General features: G+C 45.0%; 1 protein-coding gene across 1 annotated transcript; it reads left to right on the forward strand.

Annotated features, from left to right (window-relative positions):
• The first annotated feature begins 193 nt into the window (after window positions 1-193).
• On the forward strand, window positions 194-26,736 carry elp3 (elongator acetyltransferase complex subunit 3). The gene is made up of 15 exons (XM_085372764.1): window positions 194-335; window positions 649-748; window positions 1,739-1,877; window positions 2,204-2,274; window positions 2,498-2,561; window positions 3,426-3,494; window positions 4,016-4,170; window positions 9,475-9,636; window positions 9,954-10,080; window positions 20,835-21,028; window positions 21,949-22,039; window positions 24,850-24,915; window positions 25,004-25,231; window positions 25,382-25,463; window positions 25,938-26,736. The coding sequence occupies exons 1-15, from the start codon at window positions 314-316 to the stop codon at window positions 26,027-26,029; spliced, it is 1,662 nt and encodes a 553-aa protein (XP_085228890.1). The 5' UTR covers window positions 194-313; the 3' UTR covers window positions 26,030-26,736.
• Window positions 26,737-27,790: the final 1,054 nt, after the last annotated feature.

Consider the following 27,790-nt stretch of genomic DNA (forward strand, 5'->3'; position numbering starts at 1 on the left):
TCCAGCTGCGCTTATTCGGCACATGTTGGGATGTTTTAGCGAAACAGCCCTACTCGCTGTTAAATAAGCCAAACCTGGCGTTGTTTTACTCATGAACAGATTTACGCGTCAATAAATGACAGGTTAAACACTGCGAAAGTGTGTTTACGTTATTTTGCGACAGCCGCTATCCCCGCACGACAGGTGCCGTGTTCGGTCGCAACGTGGAGTAGTTTACTGTTACCCCAGAGTGCTGTCGGGCTTTAAAGACAGATGAAGCACTTTTAACAGACCTCCTTTCGTAAATAATTGGACTAGGTGACTAACGAAGGAAATGGGGAAGCCAAAGAAAAAGAGTGAGTGTGTGGCAAAGCGTTTAAAACATCGCAAACTGCTTTCTAAAGTGCTGAGGGTGATTGTAGCTTAAAGCTAATGCTAACGGCAGGTCCCATAAGATGATGACAGAAGCTGCATAACTCGGCAGAGAAGAGTTCAGCAACTTTTCTCGTTTTCATAGAGATCCGTTACACCGCATATTGGACCGTGATTCACTCCGTAAAGCTGCATTCGACAATTTGGACTCCTGCACATTATAAAGCTGTTTAAATAACCTGCGAATAAATCTTCTCACTGTAATGACAGTAATCTCACTATGCTGCTCTTGGTCAGGTGACCTGAGCCGAGCCGAGCTGATGATGATGACCATTGCCGATGTCATCAAGCAGCTGGTTGAAGCCCACGAGAAGGGAAAAGACATCAATCTTAACAAGTAAGTAATCAACGATACAGTAGACATACAGCGTGTGCAACAATAGTCTGTAACCAAAACAGCAATGAACTGGTCCCACTAACTGTCTACCCTCCATGTCACAAAAGATTAGAAATTGGTATCAGCTGCAGGAAACAGTCATGTGATTACTGTGTAGATTACATAGGCTGCATATTACAATAATTAAGAATCTAGTATAGATGGTAGATCTCCCCCCCCCCTTATTTTATACTTTATTGTACTTTATTGAGCCCCGTGGGGAAATTGCTCTCTGCATTTAACCCATTCACTCAGTGAAGCAGTGGGCAGCCATTGGGCGCCCGGGGAGCAGTGTGTAGGGACGGTACCTTGCTCAGGGATACCTCAGGGTAGCTGTTAAGGGGAATCGAACCCCCGACCTTCCGATCATGGGGCAACCACTCTACCTACTGAGCTATCCCTGCCCCTTATGTTTAAGACGTGGGTCTTTCTCTGGGCCTGTGGTCATCTAAGTGCTGCAGTCCTGTAGTCTGGGCCAATGATGTTGTTGTTATTCATGCAAACTTCACAACCAAACATCTGGTGTGTGTGCCTTAGTGCACTTGGCATGGGTGACTTGTACATCTGTGAAGAGCCCCTCAATGCATTGAGGGGCTCCAAAACCTCCAACGATTTATGGAGGTTTTGAAGGAATCAATGCTGTCATCCAGATGTCAAGCAAGACAACGCTAGACCACAATGTGCAAAAGACATTAGCACATTATTGAATAATTAATATGACAAAGGAGCAGCTGAAACACATCGAGGAACAACGAGAAACCTCTTCCTGTCAACACCAGAGCCGTTGATCTCCTCAGTGGGAAACATGCGCCTATTCCAACTTTTTTAAAAAGCTTTTTGTGCCATAAAACCAAAATAAGTTTGCATTAAAGAACAATTTTAATTAGTTTTTTGTACAATTTTCAGTTCTAGGTGAGTTTTAAGCGAGTTGCATTTTGTGTTTTCAAACAGAGTTAAGACTCAGGCCTCAGCTAAATATGGACTTGAAGCTCAGCCCCGACTGGTGGATATCATCGCAGCTGTTCCACCGCAGTACCGTCGAGTGCTGGTGCCCAAACTAAAGGCCAAACCTATCCGCACTGCCAGCGGGGTACGTTGTGTTTATTCTGCCGTCCATGTCTCTGTCCTGCAGTCTGATATTTCAGGTTAAGGTTCAGTAAGGCTGAAATAAAATGCACTAAGTGGCTTGTTGAGTAATAGTTTGGAGTCACATGTTAGCAGATGTGTGTGTGTTTATGTCTGGTATAGGATGAGTACAGCATACAACACTGATGGGGTTTAATCCTTCAGCTCAGCTTTAGATGGACAGTGAAGATTGGAAATGCATGAACGTTCAGACTATATGGAAATTATATCTCTCACAATACCTAACCCCCAAAATGGGAGCAGATTTAATAACTTGTGTTTTTACTGCAGATTGCAGTCGTAGCTGTGATGTGTAAACCTCATCGATGTCCTCACATCAGCTTTACAGGCAACATCTGTGTGTAAGTTTTGCTTTTTGATGAGAGAAAATCTGTGAGGACATATTTCATCTTTGAGCTGCTTCAGCATGAGCAGTATCAGTGCTGTGTAAGTATATTTAGTGGTCATACTGTGGTACACAGAACAAACCCTAAAGCCAGGTAGATGTAAAAGCTTTGACATGTTTGAGCTTGAAGTGCTGACAGGAGTTTATTAATAATCAGTTTTTTGTTTTCACTCTGGCAGCTACTGTCCCGGGGGACCGGACTCTGACTTTGAGTACTCCACACAGTCTTACACTGGCTACGAGGTGAAGCACCTTGATTTTCATCTACTGTGTATGCCTGCTCGGAAGGTTTGAAGCCTGATAAAGTAAATAAGTTGTCTCCACAACCCAAACTGGGAGCTGTTTCCACAGCAGCCTCTGCGTCCCATTCTACTTTCAGAAACTCTCAAATCCACAAATAAGCAGTCAGAGAGCAACGTGCTCGTCAGAATAAAATGTTATTGCGAGGTCTTTACTGCCTGATCATCCAGGACTTTGTGAGGACAAAGACTTAAAAATGAATTCTGGATTTATCCTGGAGCCGGTTTAGAAAAGCTACGGACAAAATCGAATCGTGGCAGTGCTCTCGCTGTGTTTGTGTAGAGACCAGCATTTATACGCATGTGCCTCGACACACACGTGTAGCTACATTTCTAGGGAAGTTCACATCACGTTATGATGTCGTGTTTGAGAATTGTCTTTGTTTGTGACTTCCCTACAGTGAAGAACCCAGAGGTATAAATCCGTTATAATAACTACAGTAATTCAGCCTAGAAGTAACAGTTACATGAAGTGGTCCTTCAGCATGAGGCAGGATGTTTGCAGAGATATTGTGCAGGTGAACAAGAGCATTCCTCCGAAACGGTTTAACATTCAGCTCAATGGACACGCTCTGTTCAGCAATGACTCCCAGGTTCCTCACAGTGTTACTGGAGGCCACAGTGATGCCATCCACATACATCAAGTTTGTATATTTTGTGCATTGATACTTTGAGCCATGTTTTTTAATTTAACCCATAAAACGGGTTTGTAAGGTTCTTAGCACAGAACCCTGTGGAACACATGTCTGTCTTTTGTATGTAAGCAAACGTTAAACGTCCTTCCTGCTTCTCTCCTTCTTTCTGACAGCCGACTTCCATGAGAGCCATCCGAGCTCGTTACGACCCCTACCTGCAGACCAGACATCGAGTGGAGCAGGTCGGTGATTTTCTACGGTGTACTTTTTAAAAATTGACATTGTTTTGATTATTCGTGTTATTTTGGCTTTTCCTGAAATTACAGAAGCAGGAAGCACCTTAATCAGGTGTTTCGATTGAAGTGTGTCTCTTTATGTGGTCTCTAGATGAGCCATTTCCACAAATCAGCCGGTGATAATATATTTAGGTGCTGTAATGAGTGTCGAGGCTTTCACTGACCCTAATTATGCCATTATTTAAATTTATGGGCCCATTAGTGCTTCGCAGCAGAGCAAAGTCAGTCATTGGAACAGTTCATGTGGATCTTTTTTTAAACTGGACACAGTTTTTGTTTTTTCCATGGAGCTTTGCCTGTGGGGGGTCCGGTTTATGTGCACTAGCTGTTTAAAGTTTAATTACAGTTAATTTTTTGAGGGAACAAAATGATCGTTCTGCTGAATAATGGTGCATTGCTGCACTTAGCTGAAGATGCAGATAAGTCCATTGCTTTAATGGTACCCAACCCTCGGGTGTGATTTGCAGCTGAAGCAGCTGGGCCACAGCGTCGACAAAGTGGAGTTCATCGTGATGGGCGGGACCTTCATGGCTCTGCCTGAGGACTACAGAGACTACTTCATCAGAAACCTTCACGACGCCCTGTCAGGACACACCTCTAACAACGTGGCTGAGGCTGTCAGGTATTTAATGAACTCCAGCGTTGAGCCTGGCAGGGGTCTGTGTCTCACAATAAGAGCAGAACACATAGTAGGATCTCTCTTGATAACAAGGATGTTAAAACGGTCACGTATGCTAGAACTACTGAGAATAACAACGGTAGCATGTTTGGACCCTTCCATGCTAGTAAATGCCTGCTTTTGTGTGAAAAGGCACGTGAGAACATCTCCAATGACATAATGTCGGAGTTAAAGGTTGGATTTCATGCTGGTTTCAAAAAGCTCGCAGCGAGTGATGCAGAGATTGTGAAGCGGCTGACGTCTTTGGGATGTGTCGATTCCTGCAGTGATTATTAGACAGAGGTTTTTCCTGTAGGCAGCAGGGCCTGTTTGCACGTTTCCCTGACGGCCACTCGCCCCTGCAGCCTCTGGTCTCAGCTGCAGTGTTTTTACCATCGGATTTTCAGAAAATGTGTAAAGGTTGTAACCACAAGAGGGAGCTACTTCACCATTTTCAGTATTTCCCTGAACTCACTGAGCTCTTCTCGCCTTCTGATCATCTCATTTTACTCTGACTGTCCATTTGCATGTTAACATCAAACTATTACCTGAGTCTTACCTGCAATCTTCTAACAGATTTTCTGTCACCCGTTGTTTTGTTTGACCTCTTCTGTATATTTTGGTGGTGATCTGAAACGTAACTTTTACATTTGGATTATTACTCGATAAGCCAGTTTTTTTAGTGCCTTGTGTCATGTGGCGCACCTCGGCCTTTTCTCCCCGTTTCCTGTGTCTCTCTCAGGGCTACTGTACTGTAACCCTGAGAGATGGCGGGAGAGAAGAGACGGTCTCTTCCGCTGAGACCATTTATGTTGAGGCAACAGTAGGTGGATCAGCTGATTGCCCAGACGCAGCTCTCTCTTCTGACCAAAGTGTGGACACAGATTTTCATTTAATGGTTTTTCTTTATTTTCATGATTATTTACTTTGTAGATTCTCTCGATTGAAACAAAAAAGTGTGAAATAACCCAAAACATGTTTTATATTTTAGATTCTTTAAAACAGCCCCCTTTGCTGTGATTACTGCTCTTCGATGAGCTTCATGAAATGCTTTTCCTTAGTCGTGGTTTCGTAGCAGCTGTTTGACCATAAAGGCCTGATTCACACAGTCTCCTCTGAACATGTAGAGATGTGTCTGCTGCCGGAGCTCTGTGTGGCATCTATCTGATCTGAGCTGCTGCTAACCTGCGCTTTCTGAGGCTGGTGACTCGGATGAATTTATCCTCAGCGGCAGAGGGACTCTTGGGCTTCCTTTCCATAAACATGTGAGCCAGTTTGGTCGTAGCGCTTAATGGTTTTTGTGACTGCACACATTCAAGGTTTTAGCAAGAAACTCCACAAATGATCCCTGACAGGCACACCTGTGAAACCATCTCAGGTTTGCAGCCCTGCCAAAACAAGCAAAGGGCGGCAGCTTAGAGGAATATGAAAGATAAAACATATTTAGAGTTATTTAACCTTTTTTTTTTATTTGCCTCCAAAGATCTGGTTTCATATATTTGATGTCTTCAGTTTGTACAATGTAGGAAGCAGGGTTTTAATAGTTTTACAATTTTCATTAGTTTTTATTTTTATTTAGTTTTGACTTCAGATTTTCAATTTTATACCAGTTTTAATTAGTTTTTACCAATTGTTTGGTGAAAATCCTTAGTTTCAGTTTAGTTTTGATTCGTTTCAGTTATAGTTTTAGTTGTTTGCAATAATTAAGTGCAACAAAATCCCAGTTTCATCACATCAGTCATGCTCTTCTGCTCATCCTTGGGTATGTTGCTATTCCAGCTACCAGACCCTGCACAGGTCGCCTGTCTGTCGCAGGGCGAACACGCAGAGACAGACAACTCACATTCCCACCTATGGGTTCTTTAAATAAATAAAGGCAGATGAACAACCATTGATACCAGGCAACTATAAAATGTATATCTTGGCCCCAATGAGACTATTAACTCTTGCAGCACCGTGTGTTCGTAATTTTGGTTCAAGTGAATTGATAAACTCTTTGAAGGCAATTGACTCACAGTTGTGTAGATGTCCCCGTCCTGTTGTCTCGGGATGCATCACGCTGCCTTGCCTGGGGTTAGCTTCTGTTTCTGGGGATGAGGGTTGAGTGTGCTCCCTTCTCAAGGTAAGCTAGGTTAGCCTTCTTGTGTGAGCTTTTCAAGTGCACTTTAAGGTTTGTGGGATTTTTTTCCCTTTAGAAATGTCCCTCATAATTTGTCTCTTTCCACTACAAGACACTTGCTTTATCCAAAACAGTCATATTCAAAGTAATCCCAAATTGGACTCTGGCGCTTTCTCCTGACATGATTCTGCGCGTGGACGGAGCAGCAACACAGACGACTCGACTAACGTGCTGCCACCTGCTGGCACAATGAGACACAGCAAGAAAAAAATCTGGAAACTAAACTTCATTTTCACCCTTGACACGCACACATCAATGAAAACTAAACACATTTTTGCTATAAATTCAGTTAATTTTAGTTAGTTTTGTGAACACTCATTACTGTTTTAGTTAGTTTTCCTTTTTTTGTTTTTATTTTTATTTTTTATTTCCGTTAATGAAAATGTTTTTCACTTCTAGTTTTCGTTAACGACAATAACCTTGGTAGGAAGTAGTAAAACCATTAAATGAGAAGGTGTGTCCAAACCTGTGACTGCTGCTGTACATCATCAGGTCTGTTTCCTCAGAGGCTGTGCTGCACACCATGCTGGTGATTCTTTGGGAATCGCTGTTTGTGTGTCACCAAACGTGTTAACCTTCATTACATGTTTATATAATCAGCTGAAAAATAAAAATGAAGCCAGTGCAGCATGAGTGTAATACTGGGACTCCCAGCATCCCCTGCTTGTGCCATGCAGTAATAAAGTAGCGTGCCTGATTCCACTCTGCTTTAGTTCAGTCACCACCAGACTTCCTGAAAGAAGTAAAAAGACGTTGATGAGGAATCCACACATTAAACTGTTGAATGAGTTCATTCAGGATTCGGGTGAAAGGAATAATCGAGGTCACTCTGACGAGTCCTCTGCTTTTACTCCCATCGATTTCTCACTCGGCCACTTGTGGCCAGTTTTGAATGAAATTGTCCCGCAGCTGCTCAGTGTGGATGAGTAGAAACACCAAGATGATTGGAGAAGATTCAGAGTCAGGTTTATAGAGACGATTGGACCAAATAATGGGTTTGTCTGCGGCCAGCCGCATCAGCCTGTTTGTGTGCAGGAGCTATTTGCTTTCCTAAAGTCCGATTAGGCCCGAGAGGCTAGTTTGTGCGATTGCGTGTCTCTTCTGATGTATGTCCCGTGTGTGTACACGAGTGTGTTTGCGGGAAGTGTGTGAAAGTGTGCCTGAATCCTCCCTGCACTTCTAACAGCATGCTTTGTTAAGATGCTAGGATTACGGTAATTGCAGTGGCTGCGTCTGCAGGAAACACTCGGTTTTGCTGCCCTTATCTCTCTGTGTGTGTGTGTGTGTGTGTGTGTGTGTGTGTGTGTGTGTGTGTTTGAAAGAAGTCGTGTGCATTTGATGTCTCTGCTTCTCACTCTGCTCCTGATCAGATCGCAGCAGTGAGATACCTCGAGATAATCGCCCGAGATAATAGACTTTTTATTGATTCATCTCACACAATCTGATCATTCTCTCTGGAGCATAAACTCTTGTAATTGGTGTAAATCAGCCAGCAGACTGTAAAAGATGGACGTTTATTGCCAGCAGATACAGTCTGAAGGAATATGAGCCGGTGTGAAGGCAGCTAATCGTCATCAGAGCAGCTGGAGCGGAGAGAATGACACCTGGCCAGTGTCACGAGAAGAGGTGTGTGTGTGTGTGTGTCTGTGTGTGTGTGTGTGTGTGTGTGTGTGTGTGTGTGTGTGTGTGTGTGTGTGTGTGTGATTTCGATCAGTCACTCAGATAAGTCTGGAAGCATCACTGGACTCGATGTTGTTTCTGTCTCGAGATTTGTAGAAGACGAGTGACCGCGCTGCGTCACATGTTGCTCTGTTCTCCATCTCAGGCGTCCTTGTTGTTTATTGCTTTATTAGTCAGCCTGTGTCACGTGGCATGCAGGGACACTTAGTGAGCAGTGTGGCCTACTGTTAATATTTAATGGGTTAGCTTTTATGATCATACTGCACGTTGTTCCAAATATTACTGACATGGAAAAGATGCAGAGTGCAGAGCGGACTAAAGGTGGTCGTACCAAATATTCACTTTGAAGATCATTAAACTTGTGCAAACTGTTTCTGCCTCATGTCCTGTACTTTCATGATTTCAATAAATCACTGCACCTCAGAAAGAAATGAGGGGCGACTCGAGCACTGAAAATCATAAAGAAATAGAGATTATAAAGAATTCGAACAAAGGGTCTGATTGAATATGTGATTCAGAGACAAATTGTTTAAAGGGACGAGCCAGTCGGGACTTTCTAAAGTTTCTGCTTTTCTTTATCAAGTGTGTGATTTTTGTTTGATGCCAAGACCGTTGACAGACTTCACTTAATATGAACAAGATGCTATCAGGTTCAGTCAGATTTGAAATGGAAGAAGTCTCAGCAGGACAGTTTAGATTTCACTGAAAGTGTTTGTCTTTGCAGAAAGATTAGACTCACGGACTTTGGCAGAGTTGCAGAGAGATCTGAATCCAAGTTTATAAGCTGGGATTGTTTGTAATAAAGCAGATTTTTATCTGGACGAACCACAAGCTTCATTTGAGATGTTACCCGGCCAATGGCTGCTCTGACTCATGCACTGCTCCCGCGTCTCCTGCCTCTTATAACCCAGAGAGCCTCAAAATGTATTGTAATTATGTCAGAAGTTGGCAGATGTATTTGTTGAATCCATTTGAAATGGTGTTAGAGACAGCTTCAAAGAAAACGCTTGAATCCAGCAGGACAAACACATCTCTTAATAAGTAGATCCAGATCATACCCAGTAAAGTGTCAGTGACTTGCAAACAAAACACTTGTTAATGTCTCATTTAGCATTTCCCCCTGTCATGCATTTTTTTTATTGGATTAATCAGTGTGTCTTTAATGTGAGGTTAGTGTTAACTGTCGGGATAATGAGCCGAGCAAACTCGCAGCCTGTAAATTGATGTTGCTAAATGGTCCCAGTAATATGTTTCCTTCATATGGAGCAACTCAAACATTTAGACTCTGTGAGACTAAATAGTGAAATTAAAAAGACATTATCACACAGACATGAAAGCGATATTTTAAAAACACCCAATGAGCAGAAACGACATCAGCACAAGTAACTGGGAATGTTTTTCTCCTGCAGGTACTCGGAGCGCAGTAATACCAAATGCGTGGGGATCACTATCGAGACGCGGCCCGACTACTGCCTGAAGCGGCACCTCAGCGACATGCTGGGCTACGGATGCACCCGGCTGGAGATAGGAGTCCAGAGCGTCTATGAAGACGTGGCCCGCGACACCAACAGGTCCGTGGGTAGAAGTCATGTGACAGCAGGGCGGGGATGGCTCAGTAGGTGGAGTGGCGGCCCCATGATCGGAAGGTCAGGGGTTCGAATCCACTGAACGGCTACCCTGAGGTACCCCTGAGCGAGGTACCGTCCCTACACACTGCTCCCCGGGCGCTGCTTAGTGGCTGCCCACTGCTTCACTGAGTGAATGGGTCGAATGCAGAGAGAGTAATTTCCCCACGGGGATCAATAAAGTATACATTATTATTATTATTATTGATGGGGTTGCAGCCTGCAGGCTTTAACAGCTACTCTCTGCTTGTGTGTTTGTGCAGAGGCCACACGGTGCGAGCTGTGTGCGAGTCTTTCCACCTGGCAAAGGATGCCGGCTTCAAAGTGGTCGCCCACATGATGCCAGACCTGCCGAACGTGGGCATGGAGAGGGATGTGGAGCAGTTCATTGTGAGCTTTTTTCTTTCTCTTTAGCGCAGTTTTACCGCTAATCTGAGCTGAAGGTGAGAACGGATACGAGGAACGAGTGAGGGTTGGTAGGTTATCGGTATTACTTTGTCAATAAGAGGGAACCGCTTCCACCGGGGCGAGTGGACTTGGTTTTGGAGGTTAAATGATGGCAGCCTTTTGCTTGTACAGTGCTGTGAATCCCTGTCTTCTGCATATACAGGAAATGTTGTGAGTCCTTACAGTAATCGCATTACTTTTGAGGCCTCGTTGGTGGCCTCCCTGGAAAATTCTGGTCGCTAAGGAAAAATGTGCATTCAGCGAGCAGCTGGTTGGTGGTTGCTGGAGGTCAGCAGCTGTGCTGGGTGCTGTCAGGCTGAATAAGAAGGTGCTGCACCAAAAGTGTCCTCTCGACCGCTTTGGTCACCAGCAGATCGCCACGGTTTGGATGGAAGGTGCCGACCGCTCTGCAAACACTCACTAACGAAACATCAAATGATGGTGAAACTCAAAAAAGTGAGACACAAACTTCAAATTAAAAGTTGTGCCTTCCTGCTCAAACAACACGTTTCAAAGACGCAGCTTTTAATCAGTCAATCAATCAATCAAAGCTTTATTCGTCACATGCAGGTTGCCCTGCAGTGAAATGGGACCCCCCGCCCCGACCTTACACATATAGCACAGACATTACATGGGGATACAGGTTGGAGATTGGTAGCATTAGAGAAAAAAACATTGAAATGTACACTACAGTGGGAAAGTACAAGAGGGAAAAAAGAGACCCCTACTCATGCTGTGCTTCCATAGTAGGACAGCATGAGAACAGGAAACAAAAAACTCCTCTGCACAAAAAGCACATAAATGTCCACAGCACAACTTTGTGAAGACATGACAAGCCACAGGGGTGGGTGGGGGGTGAGGAGTAATCCAAAGCAAACACAGCAGCCGCCCTGCACAGCGCTACCATTCCAGCGCGGCACACAGCCCGCCGTGTTCCCTCGCAGGAAACAAGCATCGAAGGCGTTGGAAAGGGAGGGGGGATGAGTGCGTGCTTATCAGTGTAAGTGTGTGTGTGTGCGTGTCCATAGTTCAGCTGAGACAGTGTCCTTCGCCCTGCCAGGCTAAGTAAACAGTCCTCCAGCCAACCCAGGTGTCCTTGCATGGGATGGGAAGGAACAGACTCAACACAGTCGCTATCAGGGAGTTTTTTGTTCGGCTCCAGCCCGAACAGTGAGAGCTCTCTGCCCGTGCTAACGAGCGTCCAGCTGCAGACCGCCACGTAGTGATGTGTCGGTCGCGAACGAACCGCCTCTTAGAGCCGGCTCTTTGAAGTGAATGCGCGAGCCTCTTTCTCTCGCACTTTTTTCCGCTTCACTCCGCACGTGACCCTTGTGCTTGAGGAGCAGAGGGGGGAGGGGCGACTTCCTGTGTAATTTGCATAATTTTGAATCATTATGCTTTAAATTTTACTTCTGTGATCCTCGTCTTCTTTTTTTTAAACAAAAAAGTAGTCACTGGTCACTTGATTATTTTGGACCTCAGCGTTGGCCAGGATCGAATCCCTGATTGGATATTTTTATGGATTTCCTTCATAAGAAAAGTTGTAAGCGGACAGAAGTGTGTCGACATGTTCTTGAGAAACAAAATGATTAAAAGCTCCAGACTAAAAATAGCATGTTTGGTCGATCATCAGGTTTATTGTTTGAGGAAAAAGTAGTCAGACCTTCCCTCTTCTGCATGGCAGCAGCGTGCGTCACCTCACAGTGCGATAGTACCAAATATGTCCCACGTGTAGCGTCTCAAAATAGACCCGGAGAAGACGGCGACAGTCACTCACAGTTGATGGAAGTCTTGTCAGATGCCACTCAACGACGGGCTCAGTTTGCTGCTGTGATTGGAAACATGGCTGAATGCGCAGAATCAGACGGGCTGCCTTCCCAGAGCGCCAAACTGTAGGACGTAAATGACGACTCGGTTTGAAGCTGCGTGCGCTCTGAGCTCATTCCACTTGTTTTGAAATCAGGTGATGAAAATGCAATGAAGGAAAAGAGCAGATATGACTAATCGGTGCAGGTGATATGACAGTGGCTGTGTAAGAACCAGCAGTGATATTGATTTCCCCTCTCGTACCTGATAATTAAACCGTGTTTGTGTTTCGTTTTTAAGCTGCTGCGTCTGATACGTGGCTCGCTTTGAAGGAGAATCTGATACAGAGATGAAAAGACCCCAAACCGCCGTGTTGCTCTGAGATTAGCTGTAACCTGCTTTCACACTCAGCTCAAAGTGAAGACATGTTTGAAAAAGATGTTTTAATCTCAGATACTTAAGTTTAAAATGTCAGAGTTTGTAGAAGCCTTGGCTAACAGCACAGCGTGATGTGGGCAGTTTGTTTGGTTCTCACAGGTCCAGTGGCTTTATTGTCTTTCCAGCCACATGCAGTAGGGGTGGGCGATATAAACGATATACGATAGAAACGATATAAATTTGGCCAACGATAGAGATTTTGACTATACCGCTCTAGCGATAGCGCATGTTGATGATGTCATCAAGCTGCGCCTGTTTTGGTCGAAAGCATCGCAGCGGCTACAACCATTATCGTCTGCAAAATATGCCGACAGTCACAGCAAAGAGATGAAGCACTGTTGAAATATGGGGAAAGCCAAAAACTGCGCTTCCTCCACTTCCCTAACATTGATTCATTAATGTTGAATTCTCTGGCAGCTGTTCTGTTCTCATGTTGTTGCAGTATATTAATGACTAACCTCGTATTGTGGATGAATAACCTCAGTTGTTCTCCTGACTGAAGTTTGGTCCGTGTACAGCATCCTGCTATGCGATTGCATTTGTCCCTGACCACCAGAATCCCTCACGTTAACTTTTATCCAGTGGGAAAAAAGTTGGCGTTCATCCTCCAGCTTCACTGTGCTAATGTTATGCTAACATAGCTGTGTCGCTAGCAATCACGTAGCACAACATTATATACCAGGTAGGGGTGGGGGAAAAATCGATACTGTGTAGTATCGTGATATTTTGTATCGATGCAGGGACAGCAGAAATCGATATTTTGTTACAAAAAAAGGTTTTTGTGCTCTGACTTCAGAGCATGTTGATCCTTTTTCTGAGCAAGAGTCCTGACATCCCTTCACTGTCCAAATGTGTTTAACTGTTTTTGGCAGCAATAAACATGACAGTTTACTTATTTTAATTTAAGACATGTTTTATTTTAATTACGTTTAAAACTTTTTTATTTAATGTAAAATTATATTTTGTTTTAATTTACTTTCAAATTCTTCAGTTGCTGAATGGGCTGCATAGTTTTCATAAATAGCTGTAATTGTACCAGATGGTTGCATTCAGTTAAGCTGGACTAGACTGTAATACAAACCGTTCAGTTTGTCAACGATAAAACTGAAATGAGAGAAAGACTGAGTGTGAGACTTTGATATTAGATAAAATGAATATTGATAACGTTTACCTTTATGGACAGAATCTGAATATCGCAAAATATTTAAAAAATTGCAATAATATCGTATCGTGGGATGTATGGTGATTCCCACCTCTACCAGGTAGTCCAACTTCAGTAACCCTGCAAACGCCACTGCTGTTTAGTTTTCTGTCTTCATTTATGTTGGAAGTGGTAGCAGAGCTGTACGTTTGAATTAGTTTCAAAAATCTCTCAGTCAGAACATGGTATGAAATGTTTAGGTGGAAACTAGCGAGCTAACTTCCTTCTAACTTGTCTGTGAAGGTTCTCAGTCATCCAGGTCATCGTAGTCAAAGGAGCTTGCAAAGAAAAGCGTCTGGACTTCTTTAAGTTGCTTGAAGACGTTTCACCTTCATCCGAGAAGCTTCTTCAGTTCTAAGGTCAAATGGTGGAGAGTCCCAGATATAAACCTAGTGGGAGTTTCCCCCCACAGAGGGACAAAAGGACCCCCTGATGATCCTCTAATCGCCTGAGCCAAGGTGTGAAACTGGGTGTGGGTCCCAATCAGCCAGAGTTTCGGGTGAGTTCATTGTGAAACCTGGCCCCACCTTATCATGTGATTTCCTGAGGTCAGATGGCCCAGGATGTGAGTGGGCGTTAAGGCGTCTGGGAAGGATCTCAAAACTGGATTATAGATGGCAGAGAGTTGGTGTCGTAAGCCCCGCCTCTGTTCAAAGATGGTCGCTCACAGTGGACATAGATGCGTCTTTCACTCCTCTTTCAAACCATCTGTCCTCTCTGTCCAAAATGTGAACATTGGCATCCTCAAAGAGTGACCTTTGACCTTTAGATGCAGATGGACTGCTGAGTCTTGTCCTGTGGAGGTGGCTCTTCTGTGTTGTGCCATGCGCTTGTGAAGTGGCTGTTTGGTCTCTCCGATGTAGAGGTCTGAGCATTCCTCGCTGCACTGTACAGCAAACACCACATTAAGTCTGTGTTACTTGCAGCAACAACTCCACCTCATTGTGAGTCCATTTAAAAACTCGGTGCTTTTCCTCCACATTTTGCTGCAACGTTTCAAAGAGCCGGAAAGCAAATAAACAGCAGACAGAAATGAGGCAGGTCGAATCTTCTTGCGTTTCACGCATGCGCAGGACTGGAACGTGAGCGTTTTCGACCGTTTCAATGTGGACGCACAACTCTGTGAAAACGACTGAAAACGCTAGTGTGGACGCGGAGCGTTTTCAAATCTATCCGGGCCAGTGTGGACGTAGCCTCCAGTCACTGAGCAGCTCCCACCCCTGATGAGCCTGTGTGAGCACTGAGCGGCTCGTTCAACAGACTTTTACAGGAAGGAGGTCACTCTTACCAGCAGCTGTCAGACGGCTGGACGTCCTGCTCATCGGCTTCTTTGTTCACTGTACGTTTCACCAGAATCACTCCCCCAACACACACACACACACACACACACACACACACGTGTACATATTTCTGTACATATGAACTTCAGTTGTGTGTATAGGACTACTTTGTGTCTTCCTTCTATAGTTTATATTCCCCCTTCTGTAACAGCTGTGTAACACCCAAATTTCTCAACGGTGGGATAATAAAGGTTTATTCTATTCTATTCTATTCTAGTCTATTCTATTCTAGAACAGCTCTGGCAGCAATAACTGGAAGTAGTCATGTTTTGGTCTCTGATATCTCGCTGGGGGACATGTGTCCCACTTTTCTTCACAGAAGTTCTGCTTTTATTGTGAAGGTGTGAGGAGTTCATTGGCAGATGCTACAATCCTCACCTTCATACAGGGAGGACTTTATTTCAAACATAATTATATGGCAAGTGTCTGTGAGCGGAGCGACTCATGAGAGCAGAGTAGGACTTCTCTCTGAGCAGAATAAGGAAGGTGTGCAGCCGTGAGAGCGTCTCCAGTCTGGTGCACGTCAGCTGTGGACTTCTTTCAAAGCAAACCTCGCGTACATGTGTGTTCACTGAAGCCGTCGTGCCCGTGAATGTGACTCACATTGTACCGTGGAGGGCGGGACTGTGACAGGAAGCTGTATCTGTTTCCCCTTCCCTGCAGCATTTCCTCTGTCGCTCGTCCTCTCTGTCGTCTGTGTTTCTCCCAGACAGCCCAGAGTATTTTCTCTCTCGCGTCTCCTTTTCTCCTCCGTTGTCTCTCACTTGATCTCTTTCTTCTCTCTCCTCTCCAGTTGTAACGTTCCTCTCGTCTCCTCCAGCAGTCACACCGGCTTCCTCTCTGCCTCTTTTATCACACTGACACTTACATTATACAACTTGTGTGTGACTCCCCTTTGTTCCTCCTCATCATATCTAATCTTCCATGACACCTGTCATGCCAGTGAGTGGAGCGTAAAAAATATGAATTTTCACTCCAGGATCCAAACTAAGCTTTTCAGGATCCTTTTCCATAAAAATCCGAGCTAAAGCTCTTACTGACGGAGCATCCAGGAACAGCCGGTTTGAAGGACGGGAAGAAGAAATGATCAGAAAAGGTGGGGGAAATGGAGAAGAGAGGAGTGCCTAGATTTGCATTAAGATGTTTCACTTTAGTTTGCTTAATAACCTCTGGAGTAGCACACTGTGGAGTACTTCCTTTGTAATAGCAGGTCCTTATTTTATGTCTTCACCACATTTTGTGCCAGTAACAGAAGAACATTTCAAAAAGGCTGAGCAAACGTTTCCATATCAATCACAACATCAGTACAGACTGTACATCATGCAGAGCTCGAAAAGAAGATGAGTGGGCTTCTTTAAGTTTGTTAGGTTGTTAAAGCTCTCGTTCAAGAGGCTTCTTCAGTCCCAGGTGTTTAAATAGGAAGCGGTCGACCCCCTCGAGGGTTTAAACACCGGGAGCTCGTTCAGGTTCTTGACACTACGTGACCAGACAGACGGGGATCAGCGGCTGTCTGTCTGCTAAACTCATGTAAAGAAATATTAACGTGGCTGTTAGCAGTTCTGTAAGATTTTAAAAACATCTTGTAATTCAATAAACTGAAGCACCAGATTTATGCCAACGACTTAAAGCAATTGTTTTCTGAATGATTTTGTTGGTCTCTCACATTTTTGTCATGCACGAGCCAACTGGGGCCACGCTTTATCCATCGACCTCACGTTTGACTCTACAGGGTGGGCCGTTTGTATGCATCCACCGTAATAACATGTGAATGGTTGGTGATATTAAAGTCCTGTTTGTGGCACATCAGTACAGGGAGTGCAGAATTATTAGGCAAGTTGTATTTTTGAGGAATAATGTTATTATTGAACAACAACCATGTTCTCAATGAACCCAAAAAACTCATTAATATCAAAGCTGAATGTTGTTGGAAGTAGTTTTTAGTTTGTTTTTAGTTTTAGCTATTTTAGGGGGATATCTGTGTGTGCAGGTGACTATTACTGTGCATAATTATTAGGCAACTTAACAAAAAACAAATATATACCCATTTCAATGATTTATTTTTACCAGTGACACCAATATAACATCTCCACATTCACAAATATACATTTCTGACATTCAAAAACAAAACAAAAACAAATCAGCGACCAATATAGCCACCTTTCTTTGCAAGGACACTCAAAAGCCTGCCATCCATGGATTCTGTCAGTGTTTTGATCTGTTCACCATCAACATTGCGTGCAGCAGCAACCACAGCCTCCCAGACACTGTTCAGAGAGGTGTACTGTTTTCCCTCCTTGTAAATCTCACATTTGATGATGGACCACAGGTTCTCAATGGGGTTCAGATCAGGTGAACAAGGAGGCCATGTCATTAGTTCTTCTTCTTTTATACCCTTTCTTACAGCCACGCTGTGGAGTACTTGGACGCGTGTGATGGAGCATTGTCCTGCATGAAAATCATGTTTTTCTTGAAGGATGCAGACTTCTTCCTGTACCACTGCTTGAAGAAGGTGTCTTCCAGAAACTGGCAGTAGGACTGGGAGTTGAGCTTGACTCCATCCTCAACCCGAAAAGGCCCCACAAGCTCATCTTTGATGATACCAGCCCAAACCAGTACTCCACCTCCACCTTGCTGGCGTCTGAGTGGGACTGGAGCTCTCTGCCCTTTACCAATCCAGCCACGGGCCCATCCATCTGGCCCATCAAGACTCACTCTCATTTCATCAGTCCATAAAACCTTAGAAAAACCAGTCTTGAGATATTTCTTGGCCCAGTCTTGACGTTTCAGCTTGTGTGTCTTGTTCAGTGGTGGTCGTCTTTCAGCCTTTCTTACCTTGGCCATGTCTCTGAGTATTGCACACCTTGTGCTTTTGGGCACTCCAGTGATGTTGCAGCTCTGAAATATGGCCAAACTGGTGGCAAGTGGCATCTTGGCAGCTGCACGCTTGACTTTTCTCAGTTCATGGGCAGTTATTTGGCGCCTTGGTTTTTCCACACGCTTCTTGCGACCCTGTTGACTATTTTGAATGAAACGCTTGATTGTTCGATGATCACGCTTCAGAAGCTTTGCAATTTTGAGACTGCTGCATCCCTCTGCAAGATATCTCACTATTTTTGACTTTTCTGAGCCTGTCAAGTCCTTCTTTTGACCCATTTTGCCAAAGGAAAGGACGTTGCCTAATAATTATGCACACCTGATATAGGGTGTTGATGTCATTAGACCACACCCCTTCTCATTACAGAGATGCACATCACCTAATATTCTTAATTGGTAGTAGGCTTTCGAGCTTATACAGCTTGGAGTAAGACAACATGCATGAAGAGGATGATGTGGACAAAATACTCATTTGCCTAATAATTCTGCACTCCCTGTATATGTGAGGGAGCAAACTCCTCCAGATGGGCGGTGACCATGGTGGCCATGTAGAAGTCGGCCATCTTGGATACAACTTTTGTTTTTCAATAGGAAGAGGACCATGTGACACATCAAACTTATTGGTAATGTCACAAGAAAAACAATGGTGTGCTTGGTTTCAACGTAACTTTATTCTGTCATGAGTTATTTACAAGTTTCTGACCACTTATAAAATGTGTTCAATGTGCTGCCCATTGTGTTGGATTGTCAATGCAACCCTCTTCTCCCACTCTTCACACACTGATAGCAACACCGCAGGAGAAATGCCAGCACAGCCATCCAGTATCTGTAGTTTCAGGTGCTGCACATCTCGTATCTTCACACCATAGACAATTGCCTTTAGATGACCCCAAAGATAAAAGTCTAAGGGGGTCAGATCGGGAGACCTTGGGGACCATTCAACTGGCCCACGACGACCAATCCACTTTCTTCCAGGAAAGTGTTCATCTAGGAATGCTCGGACCTGCACCCATAATGTGGTGGTGCACCATCTTGCTGGAAAAACTCAGGGAACGTGCCAGCTTCAGCGCATAAAGAGGGAAACACATCATCATGTAGCAATTTCAAATATCCAGAGGCCTTGAGGTTTCCATTGATGAAGAATGGACCCACTGTCGTTGTTCCCCATATACCACACCAAACCATCACTTTTGTTGTTCCAACAGTCTTGGAGGGATCCATCCACTGTGGGTTAGTGTCAGGCCAATAGCGGTGATTTTGTTTGTTAACACCATTCACATAAAAGTTTGCCTCATCACTGAACAAAATCTTCTGCGTGAACTGAGGGTCCTGTTCCAGTTTTTGTTTTGCCCATTCTGCAAATTCTGTGGCCGATCTGGGTCATCCTCGTTGAGATGCTGCAGCAGCTGGAGTTTGTATGGGTGCCATTTGTGAGTAGCTAATATCCGCCGAAGGGATGTTGGACTAATGCCACTCTCCAGTGACATGCGGCGAGTGCTACGCTGTGGGCTCTTGCTGAATGAAGCTAGGACAGCCACTGATGTTTCTTCATTACTGACAGTTTTCTTGCGTCCACATTTTGGCAAATCCAACACTGAACCAGTTTCACCAAACTTAGCAAGCAGTTTGCTAACTGTAGCATGGGAGATGGGTGGTCTCGTAGGGTGTCTTGCATTGAAATCTGCTGCAATGACCCGGTTACTGCGTTCACCAGATATCAACACAATTTCGCTCCTCACATGTTAACCTCTTCGACATGTCAATGGCTGTGAACAAAGAGAAACTTGTAAATAACTCATGACAGAATAAAGTTACGTTGAAACCAAGCACACCATTGTTGTTCTTGTGACATTACCAATAAGTTTGATGTGTCACATGGCCCTCTTCCTATTGAAAAAAACTAAAGACAATGGCCGACTTCTACATGGCCACCATGGTCACCACCCATCTGGAGGAGTTTGCCCCCTCACATATACTAATGTGCCACAAACAGGACTTTAATATCACCAACCATTCCCATGTTATTGCGGGGTATCCATATAAATGACCCACCCTGTATATCACTGGTTTACAGACAGCTGCTAATAATAGTTTGATTGAGGTCCTCTGTTTGCGAGCATTCGGAGGCGGGGGCTCCTCATTGTCTTTGGTCGAGATGAATGCAAACGCAAATCAGTCATGCTTCCTGTTATCTGTGGCTGCTGCCTATTATAATGGGCCCGCTGCTGTCTGCAGCATCCCAGACCAGTTTAAATCTGCAAAGGGCAGCAACAGGAGAACTTTGCACTTCACGCTCGTTCTGATAAAGAAATTCGATTACAACTTCCTCCCAGCCTGAGCTCCTCCCTCACTTATCTCCTGTGTACAGATGCTCCTGTTCTCAGGGAGGCATCCTAACGAGGTTCTTCTCTACCAACCAACAGAAGCTGTGAATTTACAGTCCAAACCAGTAGCAGGTGCATACTCGCCGCCCCCAGTCCCAGGTCTCCTTCTTTTGGTATCGAAGCGTTGTTATTTGTCGGATCGGCTCCCCCTCCTCCCTCACCTCCCTCCCTTCAGCTGCACTGCAGGGCCGTGTGGGACATGTCCTCGTGTGATTATGAGCTGTGACGAGAGAGGGGGAGATTATGAGATACCGATAATGCGGCCTATTTTGGAGAATGCGCCTCCACTCCAGATTTTCACGGTCCTGATCATGATAGCGTGCGCAGAGGGGAGGAGCATGACTGGAAATCACACTGACTCCTCTTACTGCGCAGACCCAGACATTTCTTTCCTCCCACTGAATAACTGAGTGTCAGTGGATGCTGCTTCTAGCCGATCTCGTTGCCTCTGCAGAGGCCCGTTTTTCTTGACCCGTGTGGAAAAGTCACATAAATGAAGTCAGCTCCTCCTTTTCTCTCTGACCCCGTTTCATCAGTTTCAAGAAGCTCAAACAAACTCTCTGCTTCATTCCAGAAATAAAACTTTGATGCAAATGTGAATTGTTCTCTGTTAAGCGGTGAGTTTAAAGTGCAACATGAATCTGCTTGTTCCAGGAGTTTTTTGAAAATCCAGCTTTCAGGCCAGATGGACTGAAACTGTACCCCACCCTGGTCATCCGAGGCACGGGTCTGTACGAGCTGTGGAAGACCGGCCGGTACAAGAGCTACACGCCCAGCGCTCTGGTGGATCTCGTGGCTCGGATTCTGGCGCTGGTGCCGCCCTGGACCCGAGTGTACCGAGTGCAAAGGTGAGTGGATACGCTTGATGGTACGTGAGCTGCGTGCACGATTCTCAATAATTCCAGCACATGGCTAAAGCCAGGTCATGCTTCAGAGCTGCATCTGTAGGGTGATGAAGTTTAACAAACTCTGTTATCAGGAGAAAGCCTCAAAGATGCAGTCAGTAACTGTTTGAGGTTATTTCATAGAACAAAGATGCTAAACTCATAAATATGCATGTACAGCTTCCAACAGGTCGATGTGTTTGAATGAATGTAATAAAAATGCACAGAGGCAGCGGTTTGTGGAGGAAGTGACTCACATATGGGGCTCACCCAGCACTGACACACACACACACACACACACACACACACACACCGGGAAAAAGAACGGTGGCCAGTTTTTCAGGTAACTTTGTGCTAAAAACATCAAAATACTGCAAAATATTCAGTGGATTGTATTTTATTATATTATTTTATTTTATTCCTTAAATATATTAAATATCCTCGTGTGTGCAAAATGTCTTTTTTGGGCCATAACTGAGTACAATCCAAATGTAATATAAAAAACTCATTTGTCTTTTTACAGCCACCACAGCGACGATTATTACAGTAGAATCTGCAGATGTTTTATACGTCTAATAGGAATTAATTTGAGGTGTGACTTATGCAAAGCTACAGGAATGGAATGCAAGAATAAAAATGTGGAGATGAAGCTGAGATGAACGGTTCCTACAGGAACCCCAAAGTGTTTTTGTTTGGGCGGGGTCAGGTTAACTGGTGACTCTAAATTTCCCTCAGGTGTGAATGTGAGCGTGAAGCATGACAGCAGAGCTGCTTCTGTATAAAAAAGAAATTCTGTTAGTGCAGAAAACCACGAGTGCAGTACTGTACCAAAGATGTGGAGCGCCTCTGCTGTTCAGTCATTTCTTGTATCATCCGCCCATCAGGGACATCCCCATGCCGCTGGTGAGCTCTGGTGTGGAGCACGGCAACCTGAGAGAGCTGGCACTGGCCAGGATGAAGGACATGGGCACTGAGGTGAGACTATAAGGCCTGACATGCTGTGCGTCAGCTTATTTTAAGGGAGGAAGCTAACGGTGTTTTCCAGCTGGGATTTGATCCGACAAAAGGGGAGAACAGTTGAACTCGAGTGGCGACAAGTGCCAACGTGCAAATGCTGACTGTGAGAGTAATTTTCCCGCTGTAGCTGTTGTGGGTAAGATGACAGATTAAAACGCCACACAGGTGTAGCTGAGGACTGCTGGAGCACAGAATTGCGTACCCTCCCGCCCAGCCGACCTCCTTCAGCATTTATTGAATTTATGCTGGAAAGTAGATTAGAACGTGGGTACGAGCCCAGCCAAGCTGAAAACACCAGGCTGGGCTGCACATGCGAGAGTCAGCAGCTGCAGAGCGTCGTTTAACCCTAGAACACTATCGCTGGGTGATTTACACCCGAGAAAATACATTTACATGATTTCTCACCCCTGCAGCTGTTTGCGTGTCGAGGAGCCTGTGCCTTCACCAGGGAAGTCTCAAATGTCCCAGGAATGGGTGGACCAAAGACCAGCTTTCCAGAGTCATTATTTTGTTTTAGGAGTTTTATTTTTCATTTTGTTAGACATGGCACAGTTGAAAGTAAAAGAAGACCACTCTAATTTGTCATGTGTTGTCATATTTTGATATATTCGATTACTTTTCATTGGTTATATTATATCGGGTAAAAATCACCCGGCATTAGTGATCGTGTTACTATTTATAGCGATAGTGTTCTAGGGTTAAAGAGACTGGATTTAAAAAGCAGCCGTTATCAGACAGCGAGAGCCGAGCTGAAACGCCACCACAGAAAGAGCTCTGCGTTGCTCTTCCCAAAAACACCAACTACCCTCACGCCTGTCTGGCTGAGCTCCACACACGGCTACGAACCAGAATCACGCTGCGTCGATCTCACACGCAGCTCTGCGCTGTTATGCTGATGTTGTGATGCCAAATTATTCAAACTTGACCTCCTTCTCTTGTTGACGCTGCAAACTTTTCCAGCCGGTTTGCAGAAAGCTGCTCCTCTTTGTTTACCTCAACTCTTTCCCTGTTTTAAACACAACTAATGCTGTGATGAAGTCTGTAGTTCAGGCTTTAAACCGCCGTGAGCACTCGAGGGCAGAACAGCTGAATGAATGTGGCCTTCGAGTGAGGAGGTGGAGCTCAAACGACTCGTGTCAGACGGGATGAATACGAATTAGTTTGAGCTGGGAGTCACGCGCAGCGACTCTACAGGTGAGGTACTTATTCCCGAGAGGTCACCGTAGCAGATGGACGTGCACATTTGATTTTAGGAAAGATGATAGCTCCCCTTTACCCGGGCTTGGAGCCAGTGCTTCCTGATACTGGACTCGAGTCTCCTCCTGGCCTCGACCCGGGGATGCGTCGTGTTCGCCGCTGCAACGCTGAGCTCCTCTAGAATCCAAGGATAAAACTTTGAGGCTGGAAATGAGCAGAAATGGTCCCCTTTAAGACACAGCTGGCCATCCTTGAAACAGAAAGCTTTAAAGTTCGAATCCGTAAGATTTCAGGCCTGGTTCATTTGGAGACACAGCGGTTGCCGTGGTAACAGCAAGTGCCCTTTATCTGTGCTTAGACAGCTGCTGAGAGCAGAGGAGGGACCGGTGCCAACGAGGCTCCAGTTTGATCTTAGGCATTGCTGTGGTCTGAATTCGTGTTGCACACGCCGACAGAGCTCCTCACATTACAGCAGGGACACGCCTCGGCTAACCAGCTGATCACCATTTACACAGATAAACAGTCGAGCCCCCCCACACCCCCAGATCCCTAATGGGGCTCCATACTGTCATCAGTGACTTACGACCGTCTAACACGGTAACACCTCCAGCAACAGCTCGCTGACGTGTTGCGTCTTTCTGAAAACGTTTCACCTGTGGCTTGAGCCGTGGCTTAGATCTGCATAGGAGCAGGTAACACCGCAGCCCACAGTCACACTTCCTGTCTATCGTTTTGTGACTGTGTGCAGTTAGACTGCAGGTCCAGACGTGGAGCCACATTTAACTTGTGAGAAATCTGAGATGATAAAAGTCTGTTTTATATTAGAGGTGGGAATCACCATACATCCCACGATACGATATTATCACAATACTTAATGCACGATACGATATTATTGCAATTTTTAAAAATATTTTGCGATATTCAGATTCTGTCCATAAAGGTAAACTTTATCAATATTAATTTTATCTAATATCAAAGTCTCGCACTCAGTCTTTCTCTCATTTCAGTTTTATTGTTGACAAACTGAACGGTTTGTATTACAGTCTAGTCCAGCTTAACTGAATGCAACCATCTGGTACAATTACAGCTATTTATGAAAACTATGCAGCCCATTCAGCAACTGAAGAACTTGAAAGTAAATTAAAACAAAATATGATTTTACATTAAATAAAAAAGTTTTAAACGTAATTAAAATAAAACATGTCTTAAATTAAAATAAGTAAACTGTCATGTTTATTGCTGCCAAAAACAGTTAAACACATTTGGACAGTGAAGGGATGTCAGGACTCTTGCTCAGAAAAAGGATCAACATGCTCTGAAGTCAGAGCACAGAAACCTTTTTGTAACAAAATATCGATTTCTGCTGTCCCTGCATCGATACAAAATATCACGATACTACACAGTATCGATTTTTCCCCCACCCCTATTTTATATATAAGCTGCATGTGCAGGAGCATTATACTGATGAGCTGTAACAGCTGTGAGGTGATTGGACTTTCTAATTCGTCTCTGTGTGTGTGTGTGTGTGTGTGTGTGTGTGTGTGTGTGTGTGTGTGTGTGCGCGCCTGCAGTGTCGTGACGTCAGAACCCGGGAAGTAGGCATCCAAGAGATCCACCACAAAGTCCGACCTTACCAGGTAACCGACGCCCTCACTCGCAGCGTGAGACGGGCCGAGGAGACGTTGTGGTTTCCTGATGCTCCCTAACACAGATGTCTGTGTGCAGGTGGAGCTGATACGGAGAGACTATGTGGCCAACAGCGGCTGGGAGACCTTTCTCTCCTATGAAGACCCTGAGCAGGACATCCTGATCGGTCTGTTGCGGCTGCGCCGCTGCTCTCCACAGTCCTTCCGCCCGGAGCTCAAAGGAGGCGTGTCCATTGTCCGTGAGCTGCACGTGTATGGCAGCGTGGTCCCTGTGAGCAGCCGAGACCCGAGCAAGTTCCAGCATCAGGTGGCTTACACTTTCACACACATGCACACACAACAACAGATATGCCCGTGACGGTTTCGCTCCGAGCCTCTCCGAGTTTTTCTCCACACCGGCCGAACCTCAGAAGCTCTGAATGTTTTCAAACCAATTGTATTTGTGTTGCGTGTGCAGGGGTTTGGCATGATGCTGATGGAGGAGGCTGAAAGAATCGCCAGGGATGAGCACGGCTCCTGCAAACTGGCTGTTATATCAGGTGAGTCGATGCAGACGATGTGAACTGTTCTGACACAGAAAAAACAAACACTTTAGTTTGTAAAAGTAGACAATCTTTAGTAACTGTAACCACGGAGACCACAGTGAAAGGAGGAAAAATCTTTACCCTTCACCAGAAATTTGATGCTTTTAATCTGAAGGAGCAGAGGAGAAGTGTTTTTGAAGATGTGGCCGAGACTGAATTGTACACTGTAATAACTGACTACTTATTTTTTTAAGTGCTGGTTTACACATTCACCTAACAACAGAAGGATCCCTGGTTTGATCCCGGGATGAGACTTTGCCAAATCAAACAGGGGGCCCGCCCGGTGTGCTGAGGCCTCGTGAACAACACAGATTTATCTGTGACGAGCCAATAATGTCACTGCGTGTGTCAGACTGAGAGATTATCAGGAGCCGGTGATGTGAATGTTTGGGTCCTGTGACACTGAGAACGCTGTGATTCATCCTGCAGGTGTAGGAACAAGGAACTACTACAGGAAGATGGGCTACGAGCTGGAGGGACCGTATATGGTGAAGGACCTGTACCGGCCGGGAGCGGACTGAAACGGACTTTATTTATCAAAACAGCACTCTGGGACGCGAATATTAATGTGATGGTGTTCTGCAGTATCGGAGGCGGTGCTGGTCGGCTTGTTTTATCTGGAGCACACAGAGGCCGCCGCTGCTCCATTTCTTCTGTTTTTTAAAGATAAGGAGACGTACGAGAGGATGTAAGGAATTAGGGAACGCTATCTAGGGTGAAGCCAGCCTTGTGTTTTGAGTTCAAATTAAGATTCTTTAAACGTACAGTGTCCTCATATGGGCGCCTTTTATTTAAAGTTGCGCATTTCCGAGTCTCCCCCTTTTTCTGTAAACACGGGTCCCGGTCGCACCGCTCAGACTCTTTCACAACAAGCAGCACTGATTCACTTTGACGTGGAACAAGAGCCAACCTGCCGAGGCATTTTTAATTCCACTCCAATGATCCGTGCGCGCAGCGGAGAAAAATCGGCATATCTGGGTATCCGTGAAATAACCGTTTGCCTGGGATGGAATGAGACGCCTGCATCACGGTTCCAGTTAATCATGTTTATGTTGCAATCACATAGAAACCCATTACGAGGGGAGCGTTCATTAACGGACGGCGGCGGATGAACAAACAGTGGAAAGCGTCCTCGCCGGGCAGCTGTTGTTTTGATTTGTAGGGCAGGAAATTGAATATTAGCGTTACATAAAAGCGTCTCAGTTAATCCTGTTTCTTGTGTTTTCTGTCATGCCTTCTTGTCTTTTTCTGGAACAATAAAGTATATTTCAGTAACTGCTTGTGAGATTTTGAGTTGTTGTTGCAGGGAGACCTTTGAGGCGTTAAAACTAAACCACAGAAAGGTGGAAAGCTTCCAGGGGTAAAGGTCACATCCTATCAGAGCCTCTGATAATGTGATCCTCATCGCCGGGGGTTGGTAGCAGACCCGCGCCGAGAGCTCATTTGACAAATCCTTTCCGGTCAAATCTCGTACCTGTCCTGGCTGCTGTTTTAAACCACAGTCACAGGAAAGCGTTTGTCATCAAACATAGCGATAAAGGGGGCTCACATGGAAACCTCTGCCTCGTGTAGGATTCGACCGCACGGGCGACTGGAGCTGAACGGATGCGGCCGCTGTGTCGTGACTGCGCTGTGTGTGTTGCAGTCCTGACGCAGTGAGGTACACGCCACACTCGGGCTTTTCTCTCCACGCTTGTTCACTCCTTCTATCAGCTGTGAAATCTGAAAGGACTCCTCGTCCCCCACCCGCGCCGCCACACTGTGCGGAGTCGGGTCTCATCTTCTCTGCGACACGAGCCGAGGTGCAGCAGGCTGAAGGTTACAGAACTGCCCACTAACATTACCACAGTGAGAGATGAGAAAGGCATCGAGCTGTGGTGAGCTTCAAACCGTTTTAGATGGATGTGAAGCTGTTTAAACTCTCGCAGTGGAAAAATAACGACAGAAGCAGGCCGGTAATCCTGTTTTCAGACTGAGAGTGAAAATATGATTTGAAGTGAGGAAATATTTAAACGTTTTGTCTCAGCTGAGCTCCCGACGCAGAAGAGTCAGGTGCTGTATTTAAACGATGAAGAGTCCTGTATGATCCAAACGCAGAAGTTATCACGTCCTCTGAGAACCTGAGGCATGAATTTAACTTTAATACAAAACTTTTTTTCTCATTTCTGAATCTGAGTTATGTAAAAAAAAAAAGTTTAAGTACCAAACGCTCGTGTTTATAAAAAGGATCCTTCACGTTGGTCCAGGATCAACATCGTGTTGTCTGAGCATCAGTTAGCATT

The sequence above is a fragment of the Diplotaxodon limnothrissa genome, linkage group LG15 (genome assembly GCF_057381915.1).
Source record: "Diplotaxodon limnothrissa isolate DT_005_m linkage group LG15, D_limnothrissa_male_GT1.1, whole genome shotgun sequence".
In the NCBI taxonomy this organism is placed as follows: domain Eukaryota; kingdom Metazoa; phylum Chordata; class Actinopteri; order Cichliformes; family Cichlidae; genus Diplotaxodon; species Diplotaxodon limnothrissa.

Coding starts and splice junctions, on each gene's coding strand:
- elp3 (XM_085372764.1), top strand. CDS start 314: ATGGGGAAGCCAAAGAAAAAGA. Junction 749..1,738: donor AAAGACATCAATCTTAACAA/GTAAGTAATCAA, acceptor GTTTTCAAACAG/AGTTAAGACTCAGGCCTCAG. Junction 3,495..4,015: donor CCAGACATCGAGTGGAGCAG/GTCGGTGATTTT, acceptor TGTGATTTGCAG/CTGAAGCAGCTGGGCCACAG.